The 26,319-nt window shown below is 35.4% G+C and overlaps 1 protein-coding gene across 4 annotated transcripts in view; it reads left to right on the top strand.

The window, feature by feature from the left end:
* Positions 1-25,024, top strand: part of LOC129218366 (SEC14-like protein 4) — a 144,215-nt gene extending 119,191 nt beyond the window's left edge. For all 4 annotated transcript variants that reach the window (XM_054852610.1, XM_054852608.1, XM_054852607.1 and 1 more), the window contains exons 6-13: positions 1,624-1,714; positions 5,404-5,498; positions 8,184-8,259; positions 8,422-8,502; positions 14,091-14,177; positions 17,408-17,511; positions 19,177-19,489; positions 24,833-25,024. In XM_054852610.1, coding sequence (XP_054708585.1) covers positions 1,624-1,714; positions 5,404-5,498; positions 8,184-8,259; positions 8,422-8,502; positions 14,091-14,177; positions 17,408-17,511; positions 19,177-19,489; positions 24,833-24,930 — 945 coding nt within the window. In that variant the 3' untranslated portion in view covers positions 24,931-25,024. The remainder of the gene's footprint in view (positions 1-1,623; positions 1,715-5,403; positions 5,499-8,183; positions 8,260-8,421; positions 8,503-14,090; positions 14,178-17,407; positions 17,512-19,176; positions 19,490-24,832) is intronic.
* Positions 25,025-26,319: the final 1,295 nt, after the last annotated feature.

The raw sequence follows: 26,319 nt of genomic DNA, 5'->3' as shown, positions 1-26,319 counted from the left end.
AACCAAATATTTCCCATGCCGTAAATGCAATGTTCAAAATCCCCGCTTAATCGAATAATATTTCTTGGAAAGGACAGTATTTGTTTAAGGGTGGCTGACAGTATTTCCATTTTTTTATGTGCCCCTAATTTGCATCTTTGTTGATTGAAATATGTGTGCATTATTTTATCTTGTACTTATTCCCCACTAAACTTATTTGCAATCAGCTGCAATATTTTTTAGTAAATATTTTGGTGTGGTATTAATTGAAAAATTATAATGGTATAAAAGTTTATTATATTTAATGTAAATAATTAAACTTTTTCATTAGAATTGATTTTGCAGGTTAAAAATTCTAAACAAAAAAAAATTGATAAAAAATGGAAAGAAATACGCCTTCTTTTTAAATTTTAATTATTGATAACTTTTAATCAGGCAAACTCTAATGAATTGTTTCCGGAGGAATATTAAAAGTCTACATCCTTATTTATTTCTGCCAATTTAACTTCAACATTTATGAAAGAAAAACTTCAAGTTTTTGACTCCAGCTTCGAATCCATTTCGGAGATAAAAAATATTTTTTATAATGCGTATTTTGGATAATTTTTAGTTGAGAGTATCAATAAATATGTGAAAGTATTTTTTAAATCTCCTGCTTATGGCTATTTCATTAAATATGTTTCAAAATGTCTCTAAAAATGTCAATTGCACTTAACATGAAGCTAAATCGCACAGAATCAGAATGTAAACAAACAAATGGCGGAAGGATACAACAATCACATGCATGCGTACAAAAATTCAAAAGCAAAGGAAAATAGATTTTTTTTTTCGCTTTTTACACATTATTACTCTGTTTTCTACCATTAAATGAAATAAAAAGAACAAACTAGGTCTTTCAGAGTTTTAAATTTATTTTAAAGTAGATTTTTACTGCGCCATCTTGCGGCGATTCTGAAGAATGACTGCAAAGCAAATAAAACATATAGTTCTTGGTGAATGTGCAATGTTTCGAAAAATGTGCGCATGAAAAGGTGGGAACATTGCAATTTTATTTAAAACATCATTTTCACAAAGTTTTAATGTCAGATGTTAAATTTCAAATTATGCCTGATACTTGACCTGTATCGTAACACCTACTACTTGCTCGCATTAGGGAAGCGAAATTTGAAATTGTTAAAACATGACGGTTTTGCAATTTAACAAGTCAGCAATCAAGGTTTATTAACTGATGTCACTTTTGAGAGTGAAAAAAAGACAAAATTAGTGTTTTGGTTGTGCCTAAATTCATGACGGGTACGCCAAGAAATTAATTTAAATCACAGAAAAGAAAAATAAGAAGAAAAGCACACAAACATTTGTAAAAATGTTTTTAAACCTTATCTAAAATTCAAAAGAAAAAAAAGACGTTTTCTGAAAAAATTCGGAGCTATTTTGAAACAGCTCTTCATACTTTTTTTTTTCACTTTTTAATACACTCTGTTGAAAATTCTCCTACATTTATGTTAAACATTATAATTTTGATCTGGAAACATTTGTCCAATAGCATTTTTTCGCTTTTTTTTTTTTTTTTTGTTTATTGCTGAAAGTAAAAAGTGACTCTTTTGTTTTGAGTTGGTATTTATTTACCAAATGTTTCTTACCTAGGTTACGAAATATTTCCATTCAGCTCATTTGGGTTACGATAAGGAAGGGTCTGTTGTTCGAATTCTACATATCGGTGGATCAGATTTAAGAGGTAACTTATACATATGTTAAGTACAATTATATTCTGATAATATATATTGCGAAAAGTAAGAGCCTTGCAAAAATATCAGAACAGAACAATGCTTTTATAATTTTTGTGCAAGTAATTTAACATAAATACCTTTTTTTTCTATAAAAGTTTTAGTAGACATATGTACCTCGAATGACACACGAAATGTCGTCGGCATTTTTCAGTATTGAAAAAGTTTTGATTGTTTTCAAGTCCAGCTATTTCAAACTGTCATCATAACTTTTATGAAGAAACAAATATTAACTTTTGCACAGCATTTTTAACATTAAACTAGGCTCTGTTTTAATGAGAGTCAATGCCCTCGAGCCTTACAGAAGCTCCAAAATTTTAAAGTCGTAATTAAAATGTTTTCAATGTAAAGAGCACAACAAAACCAGTTTTAATAAACGTTTTAATTATTTCCCTCTTGAAACCTTGCATTTTTTGGGTTCAAAACAGTCCCTGTGTTTGGTTTTTAAAATCATTAAAATGCCTGGTGATCATAAGGTCTTTCGCTTGGTGCAAGAATGTACTGTACAAAGACTTAGGATTAGGCGTATGGAGATACTGCAAACATATATTTAAAGTTTTTAATAAAGCAGCTTTCTACAGAAAATTTCAATGTGAGCGTCCTAATTAATTCAATAAATTTCAAGCTTGCGTTTCGATTTTCATTTGGTAGGGTAGACCATTAAGGTACGTTGGCCTAGTCAAACCATATTAAAAAATATCGGTTTGAACATTACATAGTGATGTCCGTCTACCCAAGCGTGAGCGGTTTCATCTCCTTCCTTCCACAAAAATATCATTGAAAAGCATCGCCCATCAAAGAACCAGCAAAATTTTTCGAGTTTTTGCTAAGATGAGTAAATTTCATCTCTTAAAAATAACCGCATTTTCATTTATTAGAAAAATTCGGTTTTCATTTTGATAAATAATATTAAAAAAGATAATAGTGAGTTGTTGATATTTTTCTGTCTGCTTTGAAATACTTTGAAAATATTTTCTTACCATCAAAAATGGTGATACGGGACTTGTGATTTCGTATGGGGGGGGGGGGGCGGGGAGTTGGACCTGCGGACCAACATGGGGCACCACATTTTCATTTAGTGAAATGATGAAAATGATGCAGATAAAGGCAGTTAATTCAAAAGCAGGCTTAATAATGTATAATTATTGTAGTTTTAGTTTCTATGGTATTTTTTATTCACATAACGTTGATTTTTTTTTCATGATATCGTCAAGGAATGGTGTATGATGGATAATTTATTTACAAAATTTAAATTTGATCAAGGTTTGTTCATTTCTTCTACTTTTAGCACATTACATTAGCAGAATATTGAATAAAAAGCGTGAGTCAACTTAAGCAATCGAAGCAAGTTGACTTAAGCGACTAGGTGTCAATCTTTGTCTCTTAATTAATACTTATAATGAATATTTTCACATTATGCATTCCAAACTTTATACTAAATGTGTTGTTGATATTTTTAGCTCAAAAGTTTACCAGAATGCTTTGTCATAATTGTTTTTGATCATGGAAGAAAAAGCAGGCCAACTGGCTTGGTCTGCTCTATCATCCAACAGTTGGGCTGTCCCCCTACACTCTGCATAACTGATCCTGTTTTTGAATGTTTCAATATTTTCACTAAGTGTTGGAGACTCTGTTTTGTCCTTTTCGACCACTTTTCCCGCGGAAAATTGGTAAGCGACCAGCTAAGACTACTATTGCAACGAGTCTAGTTGGGAGAAATGTAAAATTCGAGATATTTTAATGTACATGTTTCGTTCATGTCGATGTGACTACGCTTTGAATTCGGCAAACTGGCATCCCTTTAAACTTACAGATGCATCCTTTTCCATCTATAAACCGGGTTTTTACCTTTTCGTCTCATCGGTGGTGGAACAATATGTCGTTGCTTGAAAAGAATAGTGACACAACTCAAAAAGTTCAAAAATGAGATTTTTAATTGATAATGCTTTTGAAAAGTTAATCTTTTATATGAAATAAAACACAATTTGTAACTAGCAAAGTTGCCGATGAATGGCAACTTTGATTAAAACCTAATTTGACCTAAATTTGATTAAAATTTCTAGGAACCCTAAAAGGCTAGCACAAAAACTGCATGAAATAAACTAAAAGAATGGTATTAATCATTTTTTAAGGGGCACTAAGATAATTAGGATTTTTAATGAATGAAATAACAATAAATTAAAAATCGTAATGAATAGTCTCCCGAGAAAGTCTTTTGAGTTGTATCACTATTCTTTTTAAGCTGCGATATCCTTTCAAAATAAACCAGAGGCGTATCGTGGGCCGAACTACAGCTCCGCCTCTGAACATGGGGTGAGGGCCGAAATGCAGAGTTAACAGTCTTCGAGCTCCCTAGGATACTCACTAACACAAGTAGTTTATCAAAAACTATATAAATATTTTTACAGTGTGATGAATGCTTTCCCTCGCGTAGCGTTCAAAAAATCTAACATGTTTTTCTTCTTCAATGGATGCCCCGTTTTCTGAAAAAATTTCTCATCCCCCAATAAGCTAATCACCTTCGTTTTCGGTCATTGAAGCTCTTCTGCCCCCCTCCCCCCTCCCATTTCTCCCGAACAAGACCATTCCTATAGTGCTGGTAAAAAAATTGCATTACCCTCGCATTTTCAAAACAATGGAATTATGTGAGAAGTTTTGGTCGACCGATTAATGATGACCGATGTATGTGAAATTCTGCAAAACTTATGAAATAAACATTTAACAGCAGGAATCCGATAATTGTTTACGTTGATCACGGCTGTTTCCGGGCCAAGGCAAACTGCTGACCCCATGCTCATTTTTCCATTTCTGAACCTGCGTGTGAGTTTAGAGGAAAAAAAATTACTTAACCTCATGTCAATTTAAGTCTAATGGCAGGGTAAAGGTTTTTAAATTGTTACTTACCAGTTTTGTCCTATGGCACGGAGCAGAATCATCCTGGAAAATGACGTTTGGAACTGAAGTAAAGTGATCCCGGATAGTAAGAAGCAATTTCTCCTCCAAAATGCCAATATACACCTGAACGTTTACTGTTCCTTGTACAAAGTGAAGCCCACCAACTCCTTGATCAGAAATACATCCCCAAATCATCTGGAATACGGGATGCTTGACTGTGTGGAAAATTATTTGATTTGGAATGGCAACAGCCATTCAACGCTTCCTAGCATGAACTCGGATCAAGCGTTCATTCACCACTGAATTACCGTCGATGAATGTAGAATTTTGATGCTTTGATGTGACGAAAGTCACCCCCTGTTGATATGGGACTTATGTTCCCTATTTTCGATACAATTTATTTAAGGGCACTGTATATACGTTTCAACTAACAGTTCTTAATTAAAATGTTTTTCTAACCTTCAATATGCGTTTGTCGATTTTTGAATTCGATGTAGCAAGTTTACCCACTGAACCATTTTACAACTGTATGTTGAATGCAGTCGGGATGATATTCCTCTCCTTTGTGGAGCGGGTGATGCAATTTTTTTTTTACCACCACTGTATATAATTTTCCTTATTATTCTATAATTTTATGTTTTGAGAAATTTAGAATTCAAATATAATGTTAGTAAGCATGCAACTTAAATGAATTTCTGTTTTATATTTTTTAATAATCATGGAAATTATAGCTTAATTTTTATAGGTTTGGTTGCATCGTTATCTAAACTGGATTCGATTCGCTACGCTACTTATGTTCTACGAACTGATGTCTTACGGCAAAAGAGAGAAAGAGCCAATGTATGTACTGAAGATTTATGTTCTATAAACTGATTGATTGACACGTACAGTTTTCTTTTTCTTCTGAAAGCGTAAAATTATCCATTATCATTGACATAAAATTCAAATCATTGAATGTACATTGAATCAATGATTCATTTTGCACGTAAAGGAAAAGTAAGGGTTTTTTCCCTGTAAGTACTCGTATTTCATTTTTGCTTCCATGACAGGAAACTATTTTTTTTTCTTTTTTAATTTCTCGAATTTAAAATTTCAGACGGAAAAATGTGTATTATGCTCATCTCTCCAATGCACGTGAAGTGAGATATGAAAGAAGGAACTTGTAGAATGGGCAGTTTTCGTGCCGTTATTTCTGCCAGACGAATCATCGAAGACATTTTGTTTTTCTCGTGGAGGATACGTGTAATAGGAGAGAATGCCAGGCCGCCGTCGACGGAGGCACTTCCAGCAGACAGACGACTTTAAGAGGAGTATGGTGAACGGGCAAAGAAGGGCAGGTTAGAGTCTTAACATCAAATCGCAGCTGATACCAACATGGATGCATCCACGGTTCATTGGCTGTGGCGAAGATGGTTGGAGCATTGTGGCAAAAGCAAAAATGAAATGTGGCAAATTTGAGGGGTGCAGGTGCAGCCAGAGTGACATCAGCACGCGTGGATCGATGCATCCACCGACAAACAGGGGCAGCCCCGCAAGTCACGTGTACCTCCATCCTGATGCACGTGCAAGACTCCCTGGATGTTCCCATATCGACCAGAACCATTTCCCGCCGATTGGTTGTAAGGGGCCTGCACTCACGGCGTCCGTTAAGAAGACTGCCATTGACCCCGCAGCGTAGACATCAACGCTTGGAATGGCGCCATGATAGAGCGACTTGGATGACGTAATGGCGGAACGTCGTGTTTTCAGATGAATCGCGCTTCTGTTTTTCCAGTGATAGTCCCTGAATACGAGTGTGCGTGGCGTCGACGAGGAGACAGATCTAATCCGGTAACAAATGTGAAACGCCAAAACCTCTCGACAACGCGGGTCGGGGGGAGGCGCTATTGCGTATGGTACCATCGGGCGTTATCCTGCTGAAAAATTTTCCAATGCAATCTTTCAGCAGGATAACGCCCGACCACACAGTGCTTACACTCCCAATCTGCTCTACGAGTTGTACAGATGCTCTCGTGGCCACCGTACTCTCCTGATTTGTCACCACTCGAATACGTGTGGAATGTGATTGAACGCCGTTTGCAAGCTCTGTGCCTACCTCGTTCACAGGACGAACTTCGGCAAATGGTTGACAGGGAATAAAGAGCCATTCAGCAGGACGCCATCCGCACTCTTATTGAATTTGTACTTAAACGTGTTTCTTCGTGCATCACCATTCGCGGTGGTCCAAAATTTTACTGAGTCGACTCCGTTCTCGTTATGTAATCTGAATATCGGTTCGAAATAAGGATCACTTGTTCCTTGCAGTTTCTGTCTTTTTGTCAAACTCTATCCCTTCCGGACAACTCCTTTTTGGTACTGCATTTCCAATATCGAGCAGTGTAAAAATTGGACTTTGAGTAATGGCTTCTTGCCGTTTGCAGACATAGTGCGCCAGTCCCATGGGCTGGCGTTCATCCTCTAATGTAGTACCACTATTGCGATTTCAGAATTTTGAGGCCGATTGTTCACTAGATGGAGACATTTGAACTAGCATGGTGTGAAATTTCACTAGGAATTAAATTTAACGAAGAATGCCTAAACCAAATCAATACTGAAGGGATCTTAAGCATGTTGCATAATCATGCGACATGAACGCTGGAGGTTTTCTGTATCTTGAAAATGCACCGACTGGAGTGTAGTTTTGAGCCCGTGACTTTGGATGTAAGAGGGCATCGCTTAAAACCACTCTGTACCTTTATAGCATTACTTAAAATGAAAATAATTGTTCTGGTAACAAACCTAATATTACCTGTAATTATCTAATCATTCGACTGATTGCAGCTATTTATTGCATTAATATTTTAACAGATTAGCTGCCCTAAATATTTAAATCTCATTTAATATGTTTACGATTAGTAAATTCAGTACAAATGGTAGCCAACGAAAGTTAAAAAATTGGATTTAAGTAAACGCCAGGCTCGACCCAAACGACATAAGCCATCCTGATTTCACATGCCCATGCTCCACACATTCTTTACGATGCCTTAAGCTTGAGCAATTTTGAATATGTGAAGTCGAGAGGGAATGAATCGTTAGAGCAAGTGTAGTTCTCTTTGCTTAAAATCTGAGCATTTACAATAGTTATTAAATAGCTGTTCTTGTTAAACTATACTGTCTTGCTAAGCATAAAAGTCGTATCTACACTTTTAAATCAAAATTGAGTTATTGTCTCTAGGTGGTTCTTTGCAACCTATTTTTACCTGCATACAATGTTTTGTGTTCGTTTGCGAATTTGAAATATTTTTTAAACATTTGTGAAAAGTAGAATTTAAATCAAACATATGGAGGAGTAAAACTTTAAATAGCAGTTTCTCGTTTTGAGCTCTGCTGCAGATAATACTTTTGTGCTTAGCAGGGCATTATACTCTATGAGACAATTTAGGTTGGTTATGATGTAACGTTTCCAATTTCGTCTCAAGCGTATCTAATATTATTATTGCTCAGCTAAAAATTCTGCATATTTATCACCTTGCTTTTTTGTTACAGCAACCTATCTGTGATAAATTTGTGTACATAATAGATCTTGAAGGTCTAAGTTGGCGTGCCATCATTCAAAGAATCGGTAAGTAGTTTTAATTTTTTCTAATAACTTTTTCTTTAGTTGTATTTCTAAACACGTTTCAAAAGTACATTTACAATTTTTTTTTTACATTAGATGTCGACCTTGATGAATTTTAAAGCAAATTATAGCCAATAATAAATATTAAGTTTTTTCTTCCTACAGTTATTGAAAGGGCAATGATGCTTCTGAAGATTTACGAAGCGAATTATCCTGAAAATTTGAAAATTGCTTACATTTTCAACAGTAAGTATAGTTTCAGAAGGCATGCAGTTCATTTTCTATGCATTGGTTTACTGATGAATCTTCCTGCACTCTAAAACATATACGAGGGTCGTTCCAAAAGTAAGATTCATATCAATTTTACAAATATACAGCAGTTTATACATTGAAATTTACATCGTTGGAAAGAAAAAAAAAAACGTTGCTTTATTTTTTTACACAATCGCCATCTTTTTCTGTGCATCATTGTCGACGGTGCATTAACTTCTGTATGCCGTGTCGTAGAACTCCGCCGCACAGTGGGGCTGAATGGCCAAAAAGTGGAAAAAATTCAATATCTCGAACGGGTTAACACAGAACGCTGGGGCCGATCTCATTCAAAAAAGAACAAAAAAAAAATACATCAAGTTCAACTGTTTTTTTTTTTTTTTTGACAATTTGAAGTTAATTAAATAACTAATTAGAAAATAAAAGACTATTGGAAATATATATATATATTTTAAATTTCCGAAACAGGTTGTACTTATAAAAACAAGTTGCAACAAGTATTTTGAGCATATATTTAAATTAAATATTGCTTAAAATGATTCCTTCAAGGAAGCTTAAAAACCTGGAGAGTTTTAAAAATAATAAAGTTTGAGATTCTTAGTCAATAGTTGTTTAAATTGAAAGAATACTTACCAATTCAAATTCACGGAAATTAGATTAACAGTTCCTTAGCTGCCTCACTGATTTCCAGATGCTTTTTCTTTGGTTCGGGTCGCATGTTCGTGATAAAAGGATCCGAAGTCTCCAGTAGCTTGTGGAACAAGTCTTCGTTGGTGGATATACGACATTTTCCGCGAGTTGGTGATCCTGAATGCCTTGTAATCTTTATTCCTACTTTCTTGTGCCTCTTCCGACAATATTCCGACTGGGAGAATCGGAGAATTGACTACTGCACTATCACCGTGTAACAAAATGTTATGTACTGTGGATGGCATGTAGTACCATGAATACTTCTCAATGGCTCTGCTGTATCTTTTGAGAATAGTCGGAATTTCTCTGGGTCAATCATTGCATTGCTGTTTATGACTTCCAGAATGGTAGCGATCCAGTGGATTAGAATTTCGTCGACTAGCATTATTGCACTTGTGACCTTGCAATCATTGAAAAAACGTCTGGCAGTGTTGCCATTATTTGAAGATCCGCAACCCTGCTTAACAAAGTCCACTTTGATACCAACTTTCTCAAGAAACTCTTGTTGAATACGTTTCTTTTCGTCTTCGTGCATGTCTCTTGTGTCTTTTGTAGTCCTCCATTTTTCGAATTTTTTGTTGTATGCAATGTGAAGGATGTATTCCATATACTTGATTTTGGCGTGTAATGGAGAGATACCGAATTCGAGAGCATTCACATTAAGAGGTTTCTGTTGGATTTTTGCTAAGTCATTCATTTCCGAAGGTAAAACATTGCATATGTAGCAGGCACTTGCAGACTTTGTATTTGTGATGGTTTGAGCTACCTTGCCGTCCAACATTGTCATCATCAACGTGTGTCGAATACGGATGACATTAATGCCGATCACAACTTAGGTAATTTCCAACTTCTCTATTTCTTCTTCAGCCCCCCCCCCTTTTTTTTTTTTTTTTTTTTCATCTCGTGCCAAATCAAGGGTCTTTTTCTGGAAGCTGTATCTCAAGGGCCTGCAATGTCTTGTTGAAGAAACTCGGCCGTTTTCCTGAATCCATCCATTTTGATCAACATCAATTATAATTGTGAGCTTCAGAGGAACTATGGACGTCATGAATAAATTCGAGTCACTTATTTCGTTATTGCTGATCGAATATTTTTGGGCAAATTCACTTTGACCTGAGGCACCGTCGAATCCCATTTCGTCGTCAATATTAATTCATGTTCATTTAATTTTTCTAGTTCTTCTAGGGGTTTTGTTTCCAGAATTCGTTTAGCTGTATGGTCAAGCAAATTCTGCAAAGGGACAGCTGCAGATGTTTCATTAATTAACATATTATCAGGGTAGCATTGCTTCTTTGAGATGATTATTTTTTTATAACTTGGAAATACATGGCATCCAAGGTCTTTTAGTGTTTGTTGAATCGCCTCGTACTGATATTTTGTCAGATTGGCCTGGAGAAATATTGCTAATGCTTGATCGGCTGACAAAGCTTTGGGTTTATCGTGCTTTTCATGTGTCGCAGCTGCGTTAAATCAAGCTTTGTTGATACGATGCTTGAAGTTTACGTATTTTATTCTTTTTGCTTCGTTCACCAGAATCATCAAAATCTTTACTTGGTCCCCCAACACATCCTGTAGATTCCTGCTCCGGTATGTTGAAAACGTATTCATTTTCCATCCACTCGCTGAACATTTTTTTGAACCTCTCCCGGTCTCGATTTACTTTATCTTTTTTTTAATTAAAATGAGGCAAGAAACTCTTGCTAAGAGCTGTCAGCATTAAAGAAATGTTTCCTTCGTCAAGTTCAGAGTGATTTTGTGGAAAGAATACGTCGAAATTTGTACCACTCCACAAGCACTCACACAAATCACGGTATTTAATTTTGATGGAGCTCATGACTAGACAACGTTAGCAACTAGACTGAACTCAAATAAAAAAGGTTTTGACGTGGGGAAATGTTTTGTCTGAGCCAATTCTATTAACAAAATAGTGCAACAAACAAATACGTACTCTAGCCCTTTCCTTCTGTTTTATGATCGGATAGGCAGATAAAGGCAGGTGATTTATGTTCTAATGTTTACTTAAGCACCCTTAGTTTGATAAATAACCTTCCCCATCGCGGAGGAAGCCGGAGCTTTTTTTGTTATCTGAGCTGTTCTCAATACTAATTTAAAATTCGTAACTTATAACGTTGTAAAGCGCTCTAATATTTTTTTGCATTGTTTGACTGATGAGTGGTTTAATTGACCATCGTAGAACAGGGAAAAATAGATTATTTTTTTCTAACTCTTTTACACTTTTTTATCACCCATCTTGATTAGGGTGTATTTTGGTCAAACTTACATAATTCTGACTTTGAGCCTAAATTAATGGGAATACCCTCGATACAGCGGAAAAAATCATACCGTTCCTATATCCTGTATCTTATATAGTGTGAGAATCATACACAAGAATATCGAAATAAGCGCTTTCGGAAATCGAATTTTTTCCACTCCGACACCACTGTGCTCCGCGTACCCGATGAGGAAGCGTTTCACATCTTTTTTTGACTTCGTCGTCGCTCCGGAAAAGTTGGCCGCCCAAGTGCTCCTTGAACTTAGGGAACAAGTGGTAATAACTAGACTCGAGCTCTGGACTGCAAGGTGAGTGAGGATGATAGTCAACGAACTTCTCCGTTCTTGATTGTGGACTTCCTCCGACCACCACTTAGCACCACTTTCGGATGTGTTGAACAGACATAACTTGTCGCCGTACACATTTGTCAACTGACAATGAATACCCAGGAGTGCAGTCCTTTCGGTGAGCAAAAAAGCGAATTACGGAATGAATATCGCACTTGGCATGATCAACAATTCTAACTTTCACCTTGGAAGGCTGCTGAGCCAAGATTAAGTTTGCGTAGCAAGCAGGACTATAGCCCGAGTGAATTAATAGACACGCACAATGGTGTTGTCAGATTTTACCCCGCACCTTACCCTGAGATTGGAGCTCTTTGGGAACCTTACTTTTTGTTCGACCCTCCTAGTTCAGTGCTTCACCGAAAAATTGGTTAAATCAAGCAAAAAGTTATTTGCAATCATCATTTTGGCGATAAGATTCCCGAAATGTGATAATGGTTTTAAAAAAAAAAAAAAACATTATATTTGTGAAACATTAGAAACATTATACGTATATGGCGACCAATTCTGAGAACTGAAGACGAAGTTAAATGATAGTCGTTATAGCGTAGCGGCGCGAGCGTAGATTTCATTGTCCCAACCGTCTGTAAATGCTCATGATGGACACTTGTGTTTGGGTTGAATGTGTGATGGTTCATAGAGATGAAGAAAGCGCTGTGATTGCTGATCAGACAATCACTCTGTCATCACGATCTGTTGTGACCCTAGGTTGACCGCTACCATCCTGACGCTGAACACTGCCATTTTCCACCCATCTTTGCCAGTATCTTCGAATCGCCGCATTGCTTCGACTCAAATGACGAGCGATTCTCCAGTTCGACCAACCGGCCTCTTTCAATCCAATGATATGACTTCGTTTAAACTCTGACAGTTGCTCGTAATGAGCACGAACCATGCGGCGAGGCATTTTTAAGTTGTTGAAAGGTAATCTGAATCGCAATCAAACCGAATGTTTTAGTAACTGTTGAAAAACTGCTTTTTATATATACATCTGCTGGATGCGCAGTTTCGATGAGCTGGAGATCACACTATTCATTCATTGGTCACCAAATTTTAATCATTTGCACATCTGGTCAAAAAAATCATGCATACAAAATTTCAAAGCCATCGGATGATTGCTTCTTGGTGCGTCGATTTTTTTGTTATAGAGTGTACTTGGCAAACTTCAGAAATCGGACACCAGTTACGATATATATATTTAGAAATATAAATTTAATCGTCGGAGGAAGGAGTGGGAGATTTTCGTCTTCGAGTCCCCTTGAATTGGACACTAATTATATTTGAAACTGAAATATTAAAAAAAAACTTTGAAGACTAAATAAACTTATTTATTAGCAAAAAATATATTAAATTAATAAATTCAACTCTTTTCGTAGCAAAGTACTTTTAATTTATTGATTTACTACATGAGTAATAAATACATTAGTGAGAATATAATTAAAATTAACAGGCGACGCGGCACCGCGAAAATCAAACATCCCGATGGCGTGCAAGACAAAACCTCTCCGTCAAGAAAGTGTACAAAAGTATTGTTCAAGACCAAACCTCTGCCTTGAAAATACATCATTCACGGAAAAACCACGTGATCTATGACGTGTCGCTCAGCTGACGCAAGCTTGTCTTCGTAGCCACAATGTGTGAAATTTAAAGTTTCTGGGATTTCTCCAGGGACGTCTCATCAGATCAAGACAAAAATACCATGGGACCATCTGGAAAGTATACCCTTTCAAAGAAAAAAAGAATTTCTCAAATCGACCCAGGAGTTTGGGAGCAATCCGAAAACATACATAAAAAGCCGCGAGACGAAATCATAACCCCTTTTTTGAAGTCGCTTATTAAAAATTTTTTGCACTAGTAAAAGTACTGGACTCGTGTTATTTGTTAAGCAAAAAACATTTTACGGATTTCTTTTACAATTGTTATTTTTAAACGATGCTTACCAGTAAATGTGGAACACACTTTTGGACATCTGCTTTACAGTTCTAAATTCTAGCAATAAATCCTCCAATCTGTTACTGCAAATTTTTCTTTGCTTACCTATTATTACTCTTTTTTTTTAGTGTTCGTTTAAAAAGGAAACAAATAGGGAACCATTCCAAAGGAAATAAAAATATTTTGCTTATTAGATGCTCTGAAGTGAAATATAGATCCATCGCGTGTAGGACAATATCTTTTTTTTTTTTTTTTTTTTTTTTGTGGAATGGTCTAGTAGTGGATCATCCATTCAAACTCCTAATCTATTCTTCTTATACTTTCAGGTCCAACGTTCTTTAGCTTTATTTATAATTGGTTAAAATCATTTCTGCCTGAATCTATCCTAACGAAGCTGGACATTTTAACGCCAGGTAAGATTTTGCTCGTTATGTTTTCGTGGGCTCATCTGTATGGCTTGTACGCACAGCATCTAGGGAGTGCCAAACTTGAGTTATAAAATTTAAAAGGTATTTTTCCTCAGTCTTGAATGGCAAAAAAAATATCACTGTGTCAACTAAAATCAGCGGCAGCGATAGACCATTCGTACACGAGAAATATGTGTTGTTCAGAAACTGCAGACGCTTGTATTTAAGATTTTAAAAATATATTTGGGCGGAAACAGATTGGTTTCTTATGAAAACCAAAACAGCCAAATGTGATTGCGAAAGAAAAACTAGGGGAGGATTTCCCATGGAATTAGCTAAAAAGTGGGGAAGTAGAGAGTGAGAACATAATCTCACATCCTTTAACATCGCCAAAGGTAATCAAAATTTGAGTTTTTAATCGCAGAAAATAGTCCGGGGGGTGTACCCCTTTCTCCCGTAACATCAACGAATAAACTCTAAAATTGCATCTTTGGAGTTCGGGTGAGAGTAATGAACCCCATGTCTTCTTAAAGAATATAAAAGATGGCTTACAGTTGTGACTTAGGACTTCAATTTCGAAACATTTTCGGGGGATCTCCCCATAACCCCCTTCTAACATATTTAAAAGCGTCTAAATATTCGTTTTGAGATTTCAATTTCGAAAAATTTCCGGCGATGAGCCAATGAACCTGAAATATCACCGAGGATCGTCAAAATTTCGTTAATGGAACTTCAATTTCGAAAATTTCCTGGGAGAAGGCTTACTAACCTCTCGCTCACCAAAGATTACCAATGGTGGTCTAAGTTTAAATATATAGAACTGCAATTTTAAACACATTACGATGGATAATTTCCGAAGCATTTATTTCTAAGCGAATATTACACTTGCGATTAGTTTCATAGGACTAATTCAGTTTCTCCACATTTATATGTATAGAAATTCTCCTGATTTGTGTCTCATATTCAATTAAAACCCCTGCTAAACCTCTATATGTTATTGTACAGCGCGTCCCCGTTTAACCTGCAAGACCTCTATCTGTCGCAACCGTTAGTCTTACTATACGCAAATTCATGCTTCCAATTTCCAAAATATTCAAAAAAACGTTTAAGCTTCAATAAGCAGAATTAAGAAATTAAGAGCTAGAAGCGAAAGAAATAGTAAAAAAATACGAAAACTAATTTTTTATACGGATTTTAGGTTTACTAATTTATGTTTAGGGAAATAATCGAGATTAAAAAATAATTTCAACACAAAAAATTTTTAATATCTGCGACCAAAACGGAAGGAGATATTGAAATTCAAAATTTTAAGGGACCGTGCAGAAGATGAGATTGGAACTTATCACCCTTTCAAAAGAATGACAGATTGTCGAGGTAAAAAAATATATATATATAATATTTTCATTGCTGTTGAAAAATGAATACAAATACGTGAAAACACTCTAGAAAAGCTTCGACAGTTTGAAAACAATACACTCTATGCACAAACCCTTGTTAGTCGTTATATTAACCCCCAAGAAGTGTTATTAACTGCAAGTATAAAGTGATGTACAGGGTGTGTTCAATAAGTATCGGGACTGGTTCCAAAAATCAAAATTCATAACCGGTATCATTGCAACAATCTTCAAAATATATTCCTCTTACATCGATACACTTAGTTCAGGCACTTTCCTCATCCCAAGATGAGGAAAGTGCAAAAACAAACATTTGAAGATTTTTTACAATGGGTGTGGACCGTTCTGACTGAAAAGCCGATCTCCACACTAATAAGGGCGATGGTGAAACACCTGTCAGACTCCAAAAATGTTTTCACTTTGGCCACCTTGAGCGGTTCAAGCAGCCGTCGGGCGTCCGACGCGGTGAACGTCTTTGACGAGCTCCGAACTTTCCTTAAACATTTTGTGCCACTTAACACTCTTGTGGGGCTTAAGGTATCATCCCCATGAGCCTTTTTAATGAGCTTAAGGGTCTGGGACGCGGGTTTCCCGAGTTCAAAGCAAAACTTCACAGCGTTCCATGCTGGCGCGACGACACTATAAAAAATCACACGTCACAAAAACCCGCCTCCTGTCTCAACGCATGCCCGCAGGCGACTGAATTAAAGTGTGCCTGAGGGGTGGAGTACTATCTTTGGGTGGAGGTCCCCTTTACCGAAGCCAACCGGTCGGAGTGCCCTCTACCGCTCCGTCGAGGATACAGCGAACAAGTCCCGATACTTATTGAACTGACAGTGTAGGTCAAAAAACGCTGCGTTTCATATGTCGATCAAGATTTGTCTAATAATGTCAAACTTTTTGAATCTTTTTTTTTTTTTTTATGCTTAGGATTTCCTCAAATATGAATGGAAGGGCGTAGAGACCATATAATAGTCAAATTTCATATTTTTTCGCCAAATTATTGTGTCTCTCAACTTTTTTATGTTTTAATTCTGCACCGGTTTCGACTATTTTGCGCAGTTGAAAGTAGGCATCTAGGACTAACGGTTGCGAAAACCGAGGTATTTGATGGATACCCACGGTAGTCATTCTTGCGTTGTAGGTTTTGTGACCATTAAAAATTCTATGTCTGCGTATCCTCATTTTGACATTTTAGGCCAAAACCAATAGTATTAATATTTCCCTGTTTTAAAACTCTGTAGTAAACAAGTAAACGTTTCACTTGTGCTTTTAATGTATTAAGCATTGATGAATACTTTCGAAATTCCTCTAAGAAGATTATTTTCCAAATATTCCTTTCAATTCAAAGTGTATCATTTTCCCCCTTATTATTCCTTATTTTCTGAAAGTTATTGTATTTAGTTCTGATCAAAAGAGCAATTAATGCTCTGAATATAGCAATTAATACTGTTCGAAGCATTAATAAATTTTTATACCGTTTTAAAACTGTCATACATTGAGATTCTTTTAAAAGTTTTTCTCATTCCCATCTGTTATGAATTTATGATTCTAATTCCTGTGCATTTCAATGCAAAAGCTTAATGTATTTAAAAGTAAAGTTAACATAAAAAAGCGCAATTTAACTTTTTTTTTTTTTTTTTGCAAATATGTGTTTTTTACGTTGTTAAATAAACTTTTACTTTTTAACTCAAAAGTTATGGTGAATAATAATGCCTTCAATTTTCTGTTACATAATATTTTTATGCTTCGTTAATATTTCAAAACATTAATGAAGATGTCATTGCATTTAGTTACATAATTTTATTCCATACAGTTTTCACTGTCAATTTTCTTTTGCAGAAGAATGCTCTAAGCTCTTTAAAACTATTGATCCATCCATCATCCCTGCCTCCCTTGGCGGTGCACGTAGAGACCCAGAGGGTGACCCTCATTGTCAAACTTTGGTAAATTTACGATTCTTTTTTTAAATTTACAAAACAGTAGAACCAAGAACCATTGACAAAATTCATTGCTTTGGTACACGTCTTATGTACAGTCAATTCTCATTAATCCCGAAAGCTGACGAAGCAACATGGGCTAGAATCCAATCGAGTTAAATATTTCTGCGCATGTGCAAATCCCATGAACTCTGGCAACTTCCAGCTCCACCCGAAGAATTATCTTTTTGTTTGTGTAAGAAGAAAGCAAGAAAGCGTTATTTCAGCCGGTTGCTTTATCTGGTTTACTGCGCCAGTAACCAGATAACCAGATATGTCTTGCGTTGCGCTGCATTTTACATTTTTTTTTTTTTTTTTTTTTGTGATTTTAAAAGGATATTTATCCTAAAAGTTATACACTAAACCTATTCAATAAACCTACTTATTGAAAACTAAAATACAAGATTCTTTCTTCGTGGCAAACTGCGCGTGACAAAAAGTCTCAGAAAAGATGTATACTTTGGAATAGCAAAACATCGTTTCATGCATGAAAAGGAAGACAGGCGGTTTGAAAAATAAAATTGTCTTGAGGTTAGTATAACGAAGTAAACAAGTATTGCTAAGGGAATGCGAATGCCTACTGAACAGTTACCGAACAATGTTGTTTATTAATTTATTTATCAACATTAGAATGGTGATGCAACGTACGTAAATCAGGCTGCGAAGGAAAGTTGATCTAACAACCTGGGAATTATATTTAAAAATTTGAAGCTAATTCAGGTTTAGCTTCTGAAGATCTCATGACATAAAGAGTAATAGTAATGGTAAAAGTTTCAGTATAGTTTTTAAAGCAGTGAGGCAAATTAGAAATGAATTATTATTTATTGCAGGGGAAACTGCAACTTTTCGCTGGATTTCATGCCTAAAGCAGAAGTAATAAAAATTCTGTCGCTCAGGATTTGTGCATGTGTACTGTGTGCAAATTGAAAATTATACGAATATTGAAACCAGTGTGCTAGCGCTAAACCAGAGCAATCGAATTTCCATCACTGTTTCCTGTCCAACGTTACTATGATTTTTATGAACCAAGATTATTATATTCATGTCACATGTGGTCTAGGCCTCTTTCTGTCTTTGACCAAGATGTCTAACAAAATGTGCTCGAACTCCGGCATGGTTCATGAGAAGAACCGTGTTGCTTGCGTTAATTTTTTTCTTTGCTCACTTCTCAGTATTAAATATTTTACTTGTTTTGATTTTCTAATGACGAGTGTAGTACAGTTTCAACGCTTTTGCATTGGGTGTGTTCAAATACCTGATTAGGCATCCAAGTTAGAAAAAATTGTAAAAGTAAACTAGATTTTAGCAGTGCTGCGGAGTCGGGCTGATTTGGTGATAAAGGAGTCGGAGTCGAAAATTTAAAATTCCAAGAGTCGGAGTCTGTCATTTTCCCGCAAAGTCCGCAACTCTGCCAGTGCTTGCGGAGTCGAACTGATTTTCGGGTAAAGGAGTCGGAGTCGAAAGTTCGAAAATTTCTATAGTCGGAAATTTTACCTCCGACTCCGCAGCCCTGAATTTTAGCTCCATCATGAACTTAATTTGGAGTGTTTAACAAATTTCAATATTCTCTTAACATTACTCATTTTTCAAAATAAGATTTCCAATATTGAAGCCACATGTTCTTCTTTTTAGTATCATTACCCACTCAACGCAGAAGTTCCCGAAAGCATGATGCTTTATAACCAACTGGATGTACTTAACAACGATCCGACTGCAGAGAAAGCTGTGGTTGATTACAGATCGTACTTCAAAGTTGAAGTTGTAATTAAGGAACCGAACTCTACTATTCAGTGGGATTTCCAAACCCTTTATTATGACATCCGAATGGGCTTAAGTTGTAGAAAAGAAGAGAACTCAGAGTCAGAAGTGATTATTCCACTTCACAGGGTGGATAGCAACTTAATTCCTGAATCTGGTGAATTTACTTGTCCTGATCCTGGCATATGTAAGTACAGATCTGAATATGTCATTGCATTTTTCTATGAACTAGTACTGTACTACAAACCATATTTTCGAAACACGGAACCAACCCACGTTAGACCAACAACAAAAAAAAAAAAAAAGAAAGAAAAGAAAAGAAAGCAAGGAAGGTAGAATCAGGTTACTACACCTGGCGCAATAAAAACTTTTATTGCCTTTTTCGGCGCGCGCGAATGAAATCTTTAAACTCATCAGAAACACATTTTTTTGAATTATTAACAGAAAAGGTTTTTTGTTCGTTTCTGTTTTGAATGAAGGGAGGTACAATAAAGTATCACCTCAAAAAAAAATTGAAAATGTATAGCAAAATTTGAGAAATTGAAAACAGAAATTTTAGTTTTGATTTTAATTCGGGAAATGAGACTATATTTTTAAAAACATTGTATTAAATATATTACTTAAAACTTTCAAAAGAAACTCAATTTGAACAATAACATTTTCATCCTGACAACTATATGTCTTTCTAACGGCATATGATACAATACTACGGACAAATATATGAAAAAGTCAGTCACAGAAGTATAAACTGTTAAATATTCTGAACTGGACTTTGAAATTCGATCTTCCAGTTGCATTTGGCCAACTTTAACAATAACAATAACCTGAATGTTATACGTAGTTGCAACTGGGAAAAATTCCACTGTACATTACACTCACAGGACGTGTGTCTCCACTGGACAGAGACACACGTCCCTTTATAAGGAAGAGTATTTTGCTTTATTTACTACTATCTGCATCGCCCAGCGTTGGATGATCTAACTCGAAACTAAAAGTTGTGTCAAAGTGACGCATGTTCAAAGATAACGCTTAAATAAAGGAAAAAAAAATAGTATAAAATTTCCCATAGGAATAATGACAGTGGTCCCTAAAAATCCCTCTTAAAATTTGGACATTTGTACCTTGAAAATTTCCATGAACGGAAGCTTTGTAAATCAAGTTAACACTTCAATTAAAATCCCTTTTCTCATAGGATAGTGTCTGCCGTTGCGCGAACGATCTCGATTGTTGCATCGTTCCCTGCAAGAGATTTGAAAATATGTGAGCCGTGAGACACGTCTCTTTATCCTGAACAAATGAGGAGAAGGCTAAAAAAACATTAAAATAAAGGCAGAAGTTCGAGAATAGCGTCAACAGAATCTATAAATCCTCATTACAACTAGGACAATAGAATCCAAACATACCCAGTACAATTTTGGCATTTGTACCCAAAAATCCTTACTTGAATGAGGACACCAATTCTTATTTATCTCAATAAGATTTTGGACTACAAGCTCCTACAAATTCTTATCAGAAAGAGGATACTAGTCCTCAAAACTTTCCACTAGAAAAAGAAAAAAGAAAACATACTCTGAAATTCCCCATTAGGATGAGAAACATTCTTGTCAAAAAAAAAAAGTTTCTGTTTTCAAAAAACATCAACAATCCCTCTAAAAATATCTGGATAAGGAAAATAGTCCCAAAATCTCCTTTCAGAATGAGAAAATGTATCAAAATAACATCAAAGTTACTTTTTAGTTACTTTTGTTTCAATCTGATGAGATTTAAACCTCATCAGATTGAAACAAAAACTTCAAAAAATTCCCTCTTGAATAAGTTCAATATTTTATAACAGTCCCCATTTGAATAACGACGTCAGGCTCTCCGAATCCACGTCATCATCAACCATTCTTAAATGACGTTAACGGCAAATCTAGAAGTCCCGATTTGATTAAAGGCAACTGTAAAAGTGTCTATTGATACTACTGGAATCCTTGATTATCTTCTGCCTGCTATGGGAAAAAAAAAAGGATAATTAATCGTCGAAAGAGGAAATTTTTAAATCCCCCCCAGCACAGAAAAAGACTCAAATCAAGAGCAAGAATTTTATTTGTTCACACTCAAACAAAAATGGCAAGAGATATTTAGTCTGCTATTTCTTCATGCTAATTATCTTAGCTCGAGCAGACGATAAATCATCAAATTTATTTTCACTTACTTAAAAATGCTTATGAGTCATTCCACGTCAACTGACTAATTTTTCAAATTGTCCCCACTCGACCATCTCCGATTTGTATGAAATTTTGTAGAGGCGTAGAAATGCCTTTGAAACTAACATATGCCATTTTTCAGCTTCCGAGATCCAAATCCTGAGGATCTAGGATCTCCGAAAAATGTGATCCAAAATAGCAGATGAGCTTTTTGTGACAAATTGCCATTTTTACACAAGTTTGCAGAAATTTTTAACACACTAGAACCCTGAAATTTTAAGAGCTTAAAATACAATTGGCACTTAATGCATTCAAGTATTTTTGAGAATTTTAGCTCATTAGGTTTTTTAACAGCCCACGTGTAAAATCATGAAAAAGCGTGGAGGGGAAATTTTTTCCGGGATTTTAGTTCATTGTAAAATCTGAACAAAAATAATTCAAAGGTTCGTACTTCGTGTTTATATTGTAAAGATGCTTGTTTTTAATGGGTTAGACTTTCAGAGCTTATATATGTATTTTTCTAAAAGATATTGTCATCCCAAGTGGCTATAAAAACCATTCAAGTGAAAAATAGCCTATTTTCAAAGCGCTGTAGCTCAAATTTGTCACCTCGCATATTCTTTTTGTTAATACCATTAGAAAGAACAGATTTTTTCCTTTCAAAACCGGTTTTTTCTTTGATGGTGTTCTTCCAAATAAGGATTGAAAAATGAGCTTGAAATTCTATCTGTCGTAAAGAATTGCCATGTTTAAGCTCAGATTACGAGAAATTTTATCACACTGAAAGCCTGAAATTTTAGGAGCTCATAGTACTTTTAGTTATCAATACGTTCTAGTATTTTTATGAATTTGAATTCATTAACTTTTGTGTAGCACGCATGCAAAGTCGCAAGAGAAACGCAGTGATCTTTCCTAGATTTTAGAATGTCATAAATTCTAACGCAGTGTGAAAATGCAGGCCATTGTGTGTGTGGCAGGCCCATGTGTGCTGCCAAATTCTAAACGCAGTGTGATCTTTCCTAGATTTTAGAATGTCATAAATTCTGAACAAAAATGATTCAAAACCTCGTATTTTGTAGTTCTGTTGTCAATATACATGTTTTTAATGGGTTATAGTTGTAAAGCGTAAATATTGATTTTCTAAAAGATATTGGAATCCAAAGTGTCAGTATCATATGAAAAAATAGTATATTTTAATGCGCTATAGCTCAAATTTGACACCTGGCATCTTCTTTTCGTTGGTACCATTAGAAAGAACATATTTTTTTCCTATAAAAATATTTTTTTCCGATGGTTTTCTTCCAGACAAGTATAAAAAAAAATGAGCTTGAAATACTATTTGTCGTTCGCGAGAAAATCTTGTTTAACAATAAACAAAGGATTATGAATGCCGTGGGAAACCGACGAATAGGGATTTTGCAAGTATTATTAGTCAGAAATAAGTTTTTTTTTTGGGTGGGGGGGGGGGTATTCGAAGTATCAATTCTGAAACTTCGAACAACGGCAACCCCATGATTTGACCATTTTTGCTTGGGCAACCCTATACCATTGGTAAATTTTGTAATATTTTTACCTACATTTTTTGTATAACTTATGTGGAAACTCGAAGAGAGTAAATTACTCATTTGTGGGCACCTTTTAGCCCCTGGCAACCCTGATTAGTTCACACGCAACAGGTAGGCAACCGTACTTTAATGTTTTCTTCACAGCTTTTACTCTTCATTTATGGCAAAAACTTTTGGAAACCAGAAAAAGGTGATCAAACATTACTTTAGCGTTTTATTTACTTCGTTTTTTCTTCATTTATGACAACAATTTTGGGAAATTTGATGAGTGTTAAATTATGTCCCTTCTGAAAACCTTTTATCCTTTGACAACCCTGATTAGGTACCCGAAAAAGTTAGGTAACCTTACTTACGCGTTTTATTTCGTATCTTTTACTCTTCATTTATGAAAACAACTTTCGGAAACTCGGTGAGGGTAAATTGCTCATTTTTAAGCACCTTTCAACCCATGGCAACCCTGATTATTTCACGTGAAGTAGGTAAAATTTCTTACTTTCGCATTTTGTTTACAACTTTTACTATTCATCTATGGTAACAATTTCCGGAAACTCGATGAGGGGTAGGTCAAGCCTAGTGGGATCTTAGACTACTGCCAACGGGGAAAATGCGAATGCCAATGGGGAAAATGTGAATGCCTTAACGGGAAAGTAGCTAAAAGTGATGATATAAAAAGAACCAAGAGGAGAGAAATTACGTTTTTAAATTTTTTCGACATATGAGCCAGCGACTATGGACAAGTCTGGACCCAAGGCACTCTAGGAATCAAAATGAAGGATAGGTCAGTCTGTTCTCTGGAGAGGTTTTAGGATGTAAGGGCCTGCGCGGGGGGGGGGGAGAAGGGACACCTGTTGGCCTGGGCCCGAGCCTGAAGTGGGGCCGAGATTCTTAAAATGAGGGGTGAAATATACGTAGGAACCTAGGATTTAACAATATGGAGGGAACCCATAAAAGTCATTTGTGACGGGCCCCGAAATTTTTGTGCTAGGACGAGTCACTGGTTCTTCAATTTCGTCAGATTGATAGGCAATGTAACCCTTCTCCCCAATTTAGTGCTTTCCTGCAACACAAAAGTTTCACTTCTATCGTGAGTCTTTATCGACACTGTTTTTTCAGGGGTGCCTTCCCCCCTAAAATCAAGGATGCACCCCCTCCTTCCCTAAATATCGCGAAGACCCCCCCCCCTAAAACAAGAGCCACCCGTAAAAACAGAAAAATACCCCGCAACCCCCCTAAAAAGTTTAATGGCGCAGCCTGTGCCATGACCCCCCCCCCCCTCCCCCTTGGTGGGCAGCCCTGGCATTTCCTTCGCTGTACTTCCTTTCTGTCAAAGATGGAACGGTATGTCGTTAGGCATCGTTAGAACGCTGAGAAATCGATCTAGTTATATGTGTATAAGTGTATAACGTATTCGATGTCGCTCACTATTTTATGAGTTATGAGCAATCGAAAAATATTAGTGAGTGAATAAAATTGTTGCGTTACTTTGTTAAATATATCATTATTTTCGAAGACATAATTATATAAAACATTTAAATACGTTATAAAAAGTGGTCCAGTAGTAGGTATTTGTAATTAATGCAATCATTAAAATTCCTTTATTTTTATTTCAATATCATTTTGTGCTTATTCTTTAATGCCATGTATATATACATGCGTTAAACATTTGATAACCATTTACAACATTCGAACATTTATGGAATGCATGTCTTACGGATATTTCAACGTGTTTTTTGATATAATTTAATCTAAGTGTACTAATTATTGTTTTATTTTCAGATGAAATTATCTTTGATAACACTTACAGCTGGATGACTAGAAAGGAACTGATTTATAAAATTTCTGTCCGTTTACCCGGAGACAATCCTGAAAATTAATGTTGTTATAAATATTTTTCTCAATTACTGAAAATTTTACAACGAGGCTTCACAAAACTTTTCTTGTTCATAATAAATGATGTTATTTTACAAATTGTGTGAGTAAAATTTCTTGAGCATTGTTTAATTCTCAAACTTTTTTTATTGTTTTGCTTGAAGTCGTAGTTTGGTTAATTTTCTGGCATTCTCTGAGATGATCTAAGTAATTAGCATTGTTTGTTGATTGATTAAAAATACTCTCTAAAGGTAATAAAAATTTTCAATAATAAATAATAAATTACTCTATTATCATCATAAGAATATTTTGAGCCATTATAATAATCTAGAAATATACTGTAAAAGCACTTATTTTCGCGAGGCTTTAATGTTCGTGATTTTTACCAGCTCTTTGTAATCGTAAAAATTTACCCCTCGCGAAGTATTTTAACTTTATATGTGTAATCAACTTTTTTTTTTGGTTCTGTTCATATGAAATTCGAGAATTTTTCAGCGAAGTCACTGATATGGGTCATTCTCCAGAAAACGTAACTTTGAACGCTAATATTTTTCAATTTCGAAACCTTTTGTTTGCTTTTTTTTCATTCTTACATGAAAGTGTTACCTACTAGAAGTAACCATAAACAATGGCCATCAAAGTTCCAATTATTTTACTCACAAATAAAAAAAAATTAAAAAATGCTGATTCACGGAAATAAAAAAAAAAGAAAAAAACTTTTATTTAAAAATTGAGGCCAATTTAATATCAAAGTTGTAATTTTGTTAGTTGTGCAAATAATCAGCTATTCTAATGATTAGTGGGAATATAATATTAAGCTCTCTCAATTAAAGTAATTTTCAAATGTATGATAAAAATAGTATTTAGTAAATTTGAGGATATACTGGCAATTTAATTTTGGTAGAGTGCCTAAAATTGATGTATTTCCCCTCCATCATTTATTTTCACTTCAGAAATAATGACACTGATAAGGGGTCTGTCACGGAAGTGAGGAATTGTCCATTAATATAGGCCTAATAAATACATTTTTTAGGGAATTTTGTTTTTTCTTCGTTGCTACAATCTGCACATTTTAAGCATATGAAAACACGTTCACTTATTTTTTTACATTAATTTACATCCCTGAAATTTAAGTTCACGGACGTGAAATGTCAGAGTAACCACACTAAGTTTTTAAAGCAAAATCTAGCTTCTTGTTTCTCGATAAAAAATCTCACAACTTCAAATATGGCTGAAAATAAACAAGGGGTCTCTCTTGCATCATGGAAAATAAAATTTGATGTCATTACTGCCACATGTTGATGAGGAATGGCATTTTGTGTTTTGGCAACGGAGGTGAGAATTTATTGTGTGACATGACTCCTTGTCCTACTAAAACGAACTAAAACACAATA

Source organism: Uloborus diversus, chromosome 3, assembly GCF_026930045.1.
Source record: "Uloborus diversus isolate 005 chromosome 3, Udiv.v.3.1, whole genome shotgun sequence".
Lineage (NCBI taxonomy): Eukaryota > Metazoa > Arthropoda > Arachnida > Araneae > Uloboridae > Uloborus > Uloborus diversus.
This window is presented reverse-complemented; position numbering and strand designations above follow the sequence as displayed.